At 36.8% G+C, this 13081-nt stretch overlaps 2 protein-coding genes across 4 annotated transcripts; both read left to right on the forward strand.

The window, feature by feature from the left end:
* Positions 1-1081: 1081 nt before the first annotated feature.
* On the forward strand, positions 1082-2099 carry LOC112007636 (anther-specific proline-rich protein APG-like). Its single transcript, XM_024040007.1, has 2 exons — positions 1082-1096; positions 1566-2099. Exons 1-2 carry the CDS (start codon positions 1082-1084, stop codon positions 2097-2099), a joined length of 549 nt encoding a protein of 182 aa, XP_023895775.1.
* A 3882-nt stretch (positions 2100-5981) lies between these two features.
* LOC112022855 (protein WVD2-like 4) lies at positions 5982-12949 on the forward strand. Of its 3 annotated transcripts, none has more exons than XM_065768737.1 (7): positions 5982-6187; positions 6319-6425; positions 11449-11723; positions 11835-12215; positions 12299-12357; positions 12463-12540; positions 12649-12949. In XM_065768737.1, exons 2-7 carry the CDS (start codon positions 6413-6415, stop codon positions 12932-12934), a joined length of 1092 nt encoding a protein of 363 aa, XP_065624809.1. In that variant the 5' UTR covers positions 5982-6187; positions 6319-6412; the 3' UTR covers positions 12935-12949. The 3 variants fall into 3 exon arrangements, with proteins under 3 accessions (XP_065624809.1, XP_065624811.1, XP_065624812.1); XM_065768739.1 differs by having other exon boundaries at positions 12652-12949; XM_065768740.1 differs by lacking the exon at positions 5982-6187 and adding an exon at positions 6575-6633 and having other exon boundaries at positions 6313-6425.
* The last annotated feature ends 132 nt before the right edge of the window (positions 12950-13081 follow it).

The raw sequence follows: 13081 nt of genomic DNA on the forward strand, positions 1-13081 counted from the left end.
AACAATATATTTTTCTTTAAATTGTAACTAGGATCAAAGTTTTGTAATATTTTTACCAAAATGTAATTTCACTTTCAATGCAAATCTAAATGTTCAGTTCATTTATGTTTTTCTTATTTTTTGTTTAAATAAAATAAGTGATGACTCCATTTTACACCCTTGATTTTACACCATTGATCTAGGGTAAAAGCATTTGTCAATGTAGTATAATTTTTTTTGTTTTCGTATGGTTGGTAGCATCAGGAAAAATCAGTTAACAAATAACTATCTATAGTTGATGGAAAACCCCTATTAAAAATATGGCTTATTTTTTAAAAGATGGTTTTCCTGAAATTTTTCAGAACAGATCCCTATCTCACCACAAAATAGTTCCACCAAAAACACTAAAATATGATAGTTTTCCAAAAAATTTCCATCTCATTTTGGAAAATGAACTTTTTTTTTCTTTGATTTTTAATAACTAAAAAAAGGTGGGGCAAATTTAACGTGGGGGCAATAAATGAAAACTTTAACCACTGACAAACTAAAAATATCACTACTTAACACACGGAGAAGTTATAAAAAAAAAAAAATACATAAAGTTTAGCCAAGAGTGCAATGTACTCCTCTAGTCCTCTGTGAAAGAGAATCAAGTTCAAATCACTCACCCCTTATTGTTGTAATTAAAAAAAGAAAAAGAAAAAAAAAAGAGAAAGAAAAATAAAAAAGGAGGTCCAGAAAGACAAACTACATTAGTAAAGAAAATAAAATAATTCAAAATTTTGGTAGGTTTTTCCAAAAATGAAAAGAAATGCCAAAAGAAGCTTTTTGTAGTCGTGAGAGGAAACTGTTGAAATCGGCTTGGGCCTAAAATAATAAAGTAAAGAAATAACAAAAATAACACATATATCTTCTTTTGGAAGCGTCAATTTCTTCATTTAATGCTTCATGGAAAATTTAAAAAAAAAAAAAAAAAAAAAAAACAAGCAACAAAAAAATAAAAGCAATATATTATTTAAAAAGTTGCAATACAAATAAAACCAGCAGTGAAGAGACTGATATATTGTATTGTAATAAAGAAGTAAACCAAACGAAGGCAAACATGGTCCTTGAAAAGGTCTTTATTTTCAATTTGTTCAAGGGACCAAGAGAGCACAATTTCAGTGAAGCCATGATCATTAGGAACTGCTCTCATCTTCTTTGAACTCTCTCCCCTTCTCTTTCATCATCATTTCTTCTTACATCATCTCTGCATGCATTAATATATTATATCATCAAAAACCCATTTGGCCATTTCTCTGTAACCCTTTAATAAATTCATAGAAAGGGAGGTTTCTTAACTAGGAATGAAAGAAGTACGAGAAAAAGAAAAAGAAAAAAGAAAAAAAAAAGAAAAAGAGGAAACTGGGACAGCACTTGCAATGACATGGAATAAATACGCTACATTTTCTGCTTAGCACTTGCTCTCCCGATAATTTGCAATTATTACTACCAAAACTCAATTCAAAACCAACATTTATTTTATTATCGATTGGCATTGTTGATGATTTAGGCATTACTAATATATGTGGGTTTTCCATGTGCAGGTTTCACTTGTCAACCGTTTGTTGCGGCATCACCCAGTGGGCATGGAGGAGCACACTGACATTAATGATGTGCTGACGGCAGTGCATCATATTGATCGTGTACAAGCTCCCATCCCTGAGGCCCCGAATGAGGAGGCAGCTTCTCCTGGGGGCCCAAGCACTACTGAGGGCCCAAGCACGAGCACAGCTCCGACTGGATGTCCCTCTCCTCAGCCTGTTGCTACCCCTCGAGGCCTCCCTACCCCCGATCCCTCTCCATACACCCCACATCCATCTCCTAGGCTTACCATCCCTTCCTCCATCTCACATCCGTCCCCTACCCTCACCTTCTCTTCACCCATCCCACATCCATCCCCTAGCCTCATCTCTTCACCCATCCCACATCCATCCCCTAGCCTCACCATCCCTTCACCAATCCCACATCCATCCCCTAGCCCCGTCATCCCTCCACCCACCCCACAGGAGTTCCCTGAGCTGTCACCCATTCCATCATTAAACTTGGGTATTGGTCTAACCCCTCCTCACATGCAGTAGGAGCCACCGTCCCACAATACGCCTACTGGCTCTTCTTCGGCCATCGACCCACCCCTTGTTAAGCCTGAGCAGGCTGTTGGGTTACCTGCAGTGCCAGAAGGTCGGCCGAAACGCATATCAAAGGCACCTCCTTGTGGGACAGGGGGGTACAAACATGGACACCCTAAGGTTCAAAAAAGGTAACTCATCCAATACCTTATTCCTTTGTAAGAGCGAAGATACCTTATTCCTTTGTAAGAGTGAAGTGGATGGTGAGGTTGTGGGTTTAACATATTATTTTTGTTGTTTTCATTGATTTGAATTCAATTTGATTGATTGAAGGTGAGAAAAAGAGGCTTTACCAAATTAGAGTTCAAACTGGATCACGCTAATACGCCTTTGCAAGCTTGCGTGGATGATTTTTTCATTGCTATAGCTCAACCAGTTTGTAGGTATCAAATTTTGAGTATAACACGTCATTTCTTTCTTTTATGCTTTGAGTATTTTCTTTATGTTTCTGTGTCTGTCCTGAAATTGTGTGTGTGTTTTATTCAGGTTCTTCTTCATCAAAAGTGTCATTCTCTTATAAAACTTGTGCTATTTTCTAAAAATATCAAGCACGGCTATGTGTGTTGTCCAGTTTCTAAACAGAATTTTAAACAGAATTTAGAACAGAATTCTGATTAAAGAGGACGTGGCTTTGGATGTGGGCAAGTCAAAGGGAAGGAATAAGAAAGATGGGGGAGAGGTAGCTGAGTCTGGATGTTGGTGTAGCACTTTCAAGCTCTTTGGCAGCTTATTGTCTTCAAAATCAAAAGTTGATAGCTCCTTGAGTGGCCCTACTGCCCATTCTGGTAATCCCATGTTTCCTTAATTTCCGTGGTGGTAGACTTATAATTAAACTGTAGACAAGTTAGCAAGGGTAACTCCAACTACGCATTTGCAGTTACACACAAATAATAGGGTGCTTACTAATGTCTCCATGTTCACAAATATTGTTCCAGCACAACAAGTATTCAAAAACAAAAGGTTAACCACTTACGAGCACTCCCTCCCTAATATCCTCCACAAGCATCTGAAACTTTGTACCAGTTCTTGTCTGTTTAGCCTGATTACCAATTCCAGACCTCCACTTTCCTCCCTTGGAAAACAATAAGCCAAGCTCCCTTTCAACTTCACTGTTACAGGGGAGAAAAAAAAACAAATAAACCAATTTATTCAGTCAAAAGTGACAATCATCCAAAAGAAAGTCGAACATCAAACCATAAGATACCTGCGATTTCTTCGGGTTTTCATTGTGCATAATTGGTTTTCCCGGTGGGTGAGTACATAGACTGGCTTTGAAGTTTCCCTCCATGGATTGGCATCCAGCACTGTACAAGAGTAAAAATGACAGAAAATGAGAAGCATTTTACATCGAAAAACAAATATGACACAATATATGAACAGAATGACAAGCCTCATGAAATAAAGCATATCACAGAACATACCAATGTAATACTTTGAACATGAATGATGAGTAACACTTGGAATACTCAAATAAGAAATAGAAACAGATAAGAGCACAATATGACTGATAATGATGTTTCTCAACCACAAATATTGAATGTTCAATAGACATAAAAAAGATGCAGATGTATTTAAATACTCCTATAAATAATTAAATATTAAGCCACATATCAGACAGCTGCTGATGCCAAATGAACTAACACTCTAGAAAAAACATATTAAAGAGAGTACTAAAAGCAGGTCTATTCAACTGAGTCCAAAGACTTTTGGTATGGCTTGGACAACAATAATTAGTCAATCCAATCGCAAGTATATGGAAATATCTAAATCCAAATGTATCACCATGTACCTGTAACTTATAAGTCTTTTTACCTAAAAAAAAAAAAAACATATAAGACATATCATGCATCTAAGCAGATTGCACGTTTAGTTTTCTCCACCAAACAAACACATTTAGCATCATTACTTGCAAATACACAGTAACATCTCACACCAATAGCTTCCGAGTCCAATCCAACATCAAAGTATCAATTTGTGTTCAGTAGGTAGGAATTTAAAATTTTCAGGATTACCAATATTATAGGTATTTAGTTAACTAATATTGTGTGAATTTAAAAATCTTGGGCACCCACATGTTGTTTTACATGGCTGCCTCCCTGTAATGGGTTGGTAAGTTCAACTTTGCAGTATGCGGGGGGTGCCTTCTTCCAAGGTAGCTGTAGCTGGAATCTTGGTTAGGAAACACATGGGGTTAGTCATTGGCACGAGGTGAAAACCTCTTGTATGGTCTGGGAACTGAATGGAGCTGAAGATTGCAGCTTTATGAGATGTGGTGGTTTCTGCAAGTGATATAGGCATGAGTAGGGCTGTCTTCAAATGTGTAATACCATGGATTAAACGAGAGCTTGATGGTTTGTGATCTTCTTCATCGGCATGGGGCCATATGGTTGTGGACATCATAGTCTTAACATGCAGCTTTACAGATTGGAGCTTAAAACTTTTCATGGCTAGAGCAAACAAACCGGCTAGGGTCCTTGCACATCATGCTATAACTCAGGAGGAGGTGTCTGTTTAAATTGAGGAATATCCTCTAATTATGGAGTCTTTAGTCTATGGGAACTCCCATACTTTGTAAATACAATTCCCACAATTCATGAGATTCCAACAGACTTAATTAGAATCTAAGAAACATGGGCACTCCAAGGCCTAGGAACGTGATTTATGGCAGGTTCTCAGCAACCCAGAAAAAACACCCACCCCGGCAACAAACATCAACAATTGGCTAGAAAAGTTAGCAAGAAGTTCATCCCATGGTTTTGTAATATGCGGGCAGGTTTTCAACTACTGCTTCAGTATCAGCAAAAATCAACCCTAGCTTTAATTATTCTTTGTTGCCGACATCCTTCTTGCTTCCTCACGTCTTCCATTTCTTTATATTTTTCCCTCGAGGTCCGAGGGGAAAATATAAAGAAATGGAAGACGTGAGGACGCAAGGGAATCTCGTCAACAAAGAATCATTAAATGTAAAGAGAATCTTGCTGCTGCTAAAGCGGAACTTTAAAACCTGCCTCCATATTACATTATTCATTTTGGTATGTGTCAATTCTTTTTGTCCTACTTTACATGGGAACACTTTTTCTGTAACCTTACATTGAAGGTGGCTGTTGATTTTGCAGGCAGAGCAGAAAGGAAGCTCTCTGGGTAGGCCTCTCTGAAGTCACTCATCTTCAGGTATCATACAACTATATATTTGAGTCAAACTGCCATCAACAATAGAGTTATAATGAAAAATGCTTAAGCTGCTCTTATGTGTGTCTACTATCTTTTACCTATGAGCTTCTTGTCCATAACATTGTCTCTATTAGTGTATTATACATGCAGCCAATGGCTATCAAACTCACGACATTACCCTCCGCATATTTTTTCTATAATTCTTTAGTCTACTTTGTGGCCATTGTGCATGAAGTAGGTTTTTATTTATTTTATTTTCATTTTTTGTTAATATAATTACTCTTACCTATAACGAAAAAAAAAAATGATTACCATCTTCAACATGTAAATGACTTTTTATAGAAATCTAGACAGAGACATATGTGCTGCTCTGTAATTGTTTTTTTTTAAGTTCCTTATTGTCTATCTGTGGATTATAAATGGATATTTAATAGCCTTGATGTAGTTTATTTAGATGTGGCTGTGCCAGTGCATTTAGAATAATAAATAGGATGGCCTCGTTTTTATGTTCTCATTGTTACAGGGTAACAAAGATGCTCGCCATGTTAAAACGTATGAGGTTGCTCTTAAGGATAAAGATTTTGTTGAGGGTCCCTGGTCCCAGAACAATCTTGACAATGGAGCTAATTTGCTAATACCGGTACCTCCACCTCTTTGTGGATAACAAAGATGCTCGCCATGTTAAAACGTATGAGGTTGCTCTTAAGGATAAAGATTTTGTTGAGGGTCCCTGGTCCCAGAACAATCTTGACAATGGAGCTAATTTGCTAATACCGGTACCTCCACCTCTTTGTGGTGTCATTATTATTGGAGAAGAAACAATTGTCTACTGCAGTGCCAATGCATTTAAAGCAATTCCAATCAGACCGGTAGGATACGTAGTGCTGCTGCTAATTTTATGTTTTTTAGTACTTAGTTTTCCAAAGAATGCTAGTTAAAATTGCTCATTGATGTACCGTGTTTTCTTATTCTTTTTCATTATATTAGTGTGCAATTCAAGTCCATCACAAGAGCCTATGGAAGAGTTGATGCTGATGGTTCTAGGTATTTACTTGGTGATCATACTGGACTACTTCACCTACTTGTTATAACCCATGAGAAAGAAAGGTGAGTTCTTCTGACTTCTATTTCTGATTAAACAACATACTTTGGGAAAAAATCTGCTTGATTACAAACTGAAGGAAAGCATTGTTTGTAATTGTAAATTTAGTGCCTTGCGGGAATTTTCTAAATCTGTCATCTACATTCCCTTGTAGGGTTACTGGACTCAAAATTGAGCTCTTGGTCCATGAAGTGCTTATTTTGTCCATATAAGGTCTTGTTCATCATTGCCCAAGTGACGCTTTCTTTCTTTTCTGGTGGTGGTCTAGTGGATAATATGGAACTTTGATTCGTGATGGCAAAATCTAAATTTGGTTTGTGTCAAAGTTTTTTTTTTTTGGTCAAAATCATCATAAGTTTGAGGGGGTAGTATTGAGGAAATATATATCATGGAAAGATTACCCATCAAGTAAGGAAGAGTTGAGCATATAATGAATTATGAAGTTGGATACAATAATATTATGATTTCTTTTTAATTATTTTATTGTAAAAATCCTTTAACGAGTTGATTGTAATCAAGTAAATATTTTGAATTATATTCATTTTTCTATATGCTATCGTAGTAGGTGATCTTGAATTCAAACCTTGTCTCCATCGTATCTCCATTTAGAGTTAAAACTTCCACATGTTAGACCCTCCTACTCATTGAGTGGCATTTTCCCATGTGTATTAGGCTTTTAGGTAATTTTCATTATGGTTTGTGAACATAGTGAGAGGTTAGACCTTGGTGAGATGGAAAGTGTTCTCTGCCCAAGTGATGTGCTGCAAGTTTGAGTCCAGTAATCAGCCTATGTAGAAATTGAAGAAAAGACTGCCTACCAACCATCTCGTTCAAACCCACATAAATGGGAGCCTTGCACATCAGGTACATTTGTGAAACATAGTGAGAAAGGAGGGTAAGAACTACTAGAAAAAGGCTTCAGAATTATGAATAATAGGTTGAGGAGAAAAAAAGCTTTATGATCTAGAGTTTGTGATGCATTTTCATGATAGTGATATGTAGGAAGGAGGTGTTAGTGTGGAGGAAGCCTTGTGAAATGTTTTTCAGTTTAATCTTTATAGTGAGGTCATGGTGATCTTGCTCTTCTAGCTAAGAAGGTGTGCTAGTCCTTTGGGCAATCTTTCAGTGAGAAGCAGGAATGAAAGATAGAGTGATGTTACTTCTGTTGATGGTTTGTTTAGCCATTTCTTAGAAGTTTGGGAGCTTTGGGTGTTTCCGTGTTTGTGTTATTTTTTTGTTGTCACAAGCTAGGTGATGCCAAAATCCATATTTGACCCTGCCTATCATGATGGAGGGTTAATGTTGGCAAATAAAGAAACATACTGTAGTTGAAAAATACTGCACTTAGAATTCCAGTTCTTTTGAAAAAATTCTTTGATTATACTACTAATGATTGCACTTATGCCAATTTTCCTTATGTCGATTGCTTTCTCTTTTGTTTATTTTTTTCCACCCTTATCTTTAATGTGTATGTCTACCTGGTGTGTATCTGGATCTGGATCCTTTCTTTTGCATTTCTCTGCTGCTAAATGAAATTTTGGCCTAATTGTCCTAACCGAATTTGGCTTTTCTCTGCAACGAAATGGATCTTTACTCATTTAATGCAACTCCTTTTGCATTTGAATAACAAATATAAAAAAATTGATCACAGATAAGGAAAGGAGCGTATCACAGAAGAAAATATAGGAGAAATAGTGAATCTGTGTGATGTTATTTCCAATACTAGTTCATGGGAGTTAGGGGATTGAGCAGTGATTTTTTTTTTTTTTTTTTAATCTCCACGCCACAAATCATGCCAAAACTTCACCCTGGTTTCTTCACCCACCTCATACTGAAGATATTGGGAGAATGTCACCCACTCCCGCCTTATAGATTTCCAAAGACAAACACTGTAGGGATTCCAGACCACAGTAGAGCATCAACCCCTTCATGCACTCCCATACTTCACCTCTATCACTATCCTTTAACTCTCTTTGTGCCATATCCTTAAAACCACTTTCCAAACAAAGCTTGATTGAATTTTTTCAAATTTCTGACAGCCAACCCCCCATCTTGGATAGGTGCACAAATCTGTGTCCTGTTAACCAAATGGAAGTTGGACTCCTCACCTAAACCAATCCATTAAGATTGTCTCTGTAACTTCTCAATACGGTTACCTATCTCAGCCAGCATAGGAAAGATATAAAGGAAATACGTAGGCAAGTTGAAAATTGTTATCTTAATTAATGTAATGTTACCACCCTTGGATAGATATAGCTGCTTCATCCTGCCAACCTCCTCTCCATCTTTTCAAGAATAGGATTTCATTTTGTCTTCTCTTTAAATTTAGCACCTGACGGAAGACCTAAATATTTTATTGGGAAGTTTGACTGTTTACAGCCCAAAATAGCCACCAACTCCTCCAAATTAGGAACTTCCCCAACTGGGACCAACTCTAGCTTACTCAGATTTATCTTCATGCCTAACATGGATTCAAACCACGCTAACACATGGTGCAGGTCTATGAACTAATGAGTCATGACATCCAAAAAATTTGCATGTCATCTACGAAGAGGTGAGACACTATCAGTTGGTTTGCTGAGGTGACAACCATGAATCCCAAGAGATGACCACTACACATAGCTGAATGCATCGTTTTGCTTAGAGCCTCCATAGCAATCTCAAAAAGCATCAGTGATAATGGATCGCCTTGACATACCCCTGAGAACTTCCGAAAAAACCACTAGGACTACCATTAATCGAAATTGAAAATCTCACTGTGTAAATACAGAAGAAACTCTAGCTCTGTCATTTTTCCAAAAACCCACATCCAGTTTGCATAAAGCCCTTGGAACTCTTGACTTCAGTCTGTTTATCAAAAACTCATTAGCAATAAGGATGAAGCCAAATATCTGTCTACCCTTCCCAAAAGCATTCAGTGACTAGAGATTATTTTTAGGTCGCACCACCCTTAATATATTGGCCAATACTTTGACAATAATTTTATAGACCCTGCCCACAAAACTGATGGACAATACTGGTCTTTCGTATCCCCCCAGAATACAGGTGCTTACGGAATTGTGTAATAGGCTCAAATATGGTTGCTGGATTGGTAGTGAACTCTCCATCAACCAACAAATTGGTAATAGAATTAAATGTTCTGGGAGAGTTGGCTACTTGATGAATAAATTTTGTATTTCTATCCCCATTCCTTAACCAAAGCACTCTAAACTTGTCTCCAACAAATCTCCTCCAAGGCAGTTGTCTTTTCGAGCTCAACTTGAAGCCCATCCTTATCTAATTTCTCCTCAACTGTAAGAAGTCGACTTTCCCCAATGTTGTCCAGCTCATTAAGGTCATGCCACAAATTATTTCTCTTAAGCTCCACATTCCCAAATTCTTCCTCATTCCATTTTCAAAGCTTTCAGGTTATTTGCCAATCCGAAACTCGGAGAACCTTGAAACTGGTAGGATTCCCACCACCACCTGAGAAATTGGATCTGAAATTTCTTTTTCTTTTTTTTCCCTAGTCTTAAGTGATCTGGACTCTCCCAAATGTTATTTCAACCTTAAATTTGAGCCTATAGCCTTTATTAGAGATTGACATAATGAAAATTTGGTAATGTGTATTATCCATAGTAGATATCTGGAACCCCTGGGTTGACACTTACGGAACATATTCTACAAATGTAGAGAGTGCTCCCCTGTTCCTAGTTGCAAGCTCAAGTAATTTAACATGGTATTAGAGCATGAGGCTTTGAGTTCTATCTCTGTCTCCTCCATTCTACCTTCCCATTTAAGATCCCACGTGTTAGGCCTCACTAATAAAAGGAAGTTTGAGCCCACATGTGTGGGGAGTGTTAAAAGTATATGGTTAAATAATTAAATTTACCATTTCCCAATAGAGCTTTAGGGACAATTGTTAATTTAATGTGGCAAAAGAATTCAACTTACTCCTTTTTTTCCCCTAAAGAAGCTTACAATGATAAGCAAGTTTTTATGTGAGGATATGTTTGCAACCTCTTGCTACATTTTTGTGTATCCGCTTTGCTTTATTGCAACGTTAAGCAAAAGGCATTCTAATTCCTTCAGTATATGGTTTAGTTAGGGATTTTGAATATGTTGTATAATCTCAATATGACTCATGGATTTTAGTTGTTTATTGTTTTAAGGTTACTTGCAATATCTGATATTAACACTTATAATGGTGTGCACGCTGCTTGTAAAGTTAAATCTTCAGCCTGATGCAAAAGGCTCATATGTGGAAGTACTGGAACGATATGTCAATTTGGGGCCAGTTGTTGACTTTTGTGTTGTGGACCTTGAGAGGCAAGGCCAAGGTCAGGTTGCAACTTGTTCTGGAGCTTATAAAGATGGTTCTCTTCACATAGTTCGAAACGGAATAGGAATTAATGAACAGGTATGTTTTAACTTAGCAGTTTACTTTTCCCTCAAACCCTGTAAGCACTTATATAATAGCAATATGTTGATGTATGTATGTATATGAAATGGTATAGGCTTCAGTGGAACTTCAAGGTATTAAGGGAATGTGGTCACTAAGATCTTCCACAGATGATCCATTTGACACATTGCTGGTTGTAAGTTTTATCAGTGAGACACGAATTTTGGTGATGAATATTGAGGATGAGTTGGAAGAAATTGAGATAGAGGGCTTCTGCTCTCAAGTGCAGACCCTATTTTGCCATGATGCTGTTTTCAACCAACTTGTACAAGTAGGTTTTCTAACTGTTTTACTTATCAATCTATGACTTCATCTACTGATAAAAATATTTTTGGATGATTTGAATCCAAACTAGATGAATGTTTTCTAATAATTTCATTTTCTTGAGGCATTTGTTTAGGCCTATATAATTTGATTTTGTCATGGAAGAAGTGGAGATGAACAATTCCTTTAGCTACAATTTTATTTACTTGCATTATATGGGTGCACAAGTATTATTTGTGCACAAAGGGATTGAGCAGTGATTTTTTTTTTTTTTTTTTTTTTTTGCTTAAGTGGGTTATTAACATTTTTTATTGTTTCTCCAGAAATCTTTTCTATCCTTTCTATAGGCATCTGTTATTCAATGGAGGCTGAAAAGGGGGTTTCTTTGGAGGATGAGAGTTGTGTTATTGAGAAAAAACATGTGGAAGAATCAGTTGAGCATTTGAATAAAGAGGGTGAGAATGTTAGTGACAGTGCAGTTCCCACTATGAATGGAATATCTGAACCAATAAAGAAAGCTGAAGGCTTAAATTCTTCTGGAGTGGTAGTCAAAGCCTCTGCAGCTGTATCTACAAGTAAAAACTTAAAATCCATAAAGGTACAACACAAAAAATTTTCCAACTTGAACTGATTCTCTTATGATTATCGTAGCACATATGTAGGTGACCTTCTTCTTATTATTTTTGGTTTATCTGTCGTTTGTGATCAGGAAACGAGAACTCTGAATACTGGTTCACCAAAGAACAATAAACTAGCCAAGGATCATAAAGCTAATTTGAAAGCCACAAGTCCTTTTTCTCATAACCAGAGGTTGCTTACTCAGAGTCTTTCCTTCCCCTCAAGAGGAGTAGGCTCTGATGTTCTAAACAAGAGCATTGAGGTCTACCCAGTGAAAAAAGAAGTGAAACATGCTCAAAGAAATGGGACTAGATCCCAAGCCTCCGGTGGACCAGCCACTTCAACTTCACGTCTGACTCATCCAAACAGGCCTGCATCCATTGGACTCCACTCAAAGGAAGCTAATACAATTGGTGGAACTTCTGGTCGGCAGACTTCTTTAGCATCCATGCCTAGCATTAGATGCTCTGTGGTATCGTTTTTTTGGCCATATGTTCCTTTTATGCTCCCTTTATTACTCTACCTCATGCTAAAGTGTGTTCTTTGTTGTATCAGCCTGGGAAGTCTCGTACTGTGAGTGCAACTGCTACCTGTCCTCCAACTGAGGCACCCCTGTGAGTCACAACTTCTTCAATATAGTTTTTTATTATAGATTTTGGGAGAGCATCTATATATTTCTGCTGAATAAATTCTTAGGCTATGATTTCATGTAATTGCAGATCAGTTGATCAAAATCTAACTCCTGTGAAAGCAGCACTACCAGTGAAAGAGGATGATGATGTTAATTCCACTACTTCGTATGATCCTTGATCAGCATGTTTTTTTACATTTGCTACAAGAATAATCATTCATTTTTTCTCATCTCTTTCTTATAATATTCTCATTATCTTCTTTATTTTTATCAGAAGTGCTACTCCTCGTGGGACTCCTAGTGAGCGGAGGAGCAGTGGTTCAGGATTTTCGTTCAGGTTGAATGAACGCAGGGGCGGAGCTAGGAATTTTCGTTTGAGGGGGCCAAGTTGCAATTCTAATATATTTATTAAGATAACCCCCACATACACTTATTCACACGTTTTTTTATTATATAAACACACTTTTTTATTTGATAAGTTATATATACACACACCAAACAAAAACAAAAAGAGCTTAGTAATTTTAATCAAAATTATGTTTGGTGGCGATCTTTCATAAAATAAAATTCATTTTTACTATTTTTATATAGTGAAATTCTTAAAAAATTTCATTTTCGATACAAATTATCAAATTTTATACTAAAGTAAAAAATCTTTCAATTAAACTAATGAAATTTTTAAAAACATAAATGATCCAAAACTTGGA

This window comes from Quercus suber, unplaced genomic scaffold, assembly GCF_002906115.3.
Source record: "Quercus suber isolate HL8 unplaced genomic scaffold, Cork oak 2.0 scaffold_991, whole genome shotgun sequence".
NCBI classification, from domain to species: domain Eukaryota; kingdom Viridiplantae; phylum Streptophyta; class Magnoliopsida; order Fagales; family Fagaceae; genus Quercus; species Quercus suber.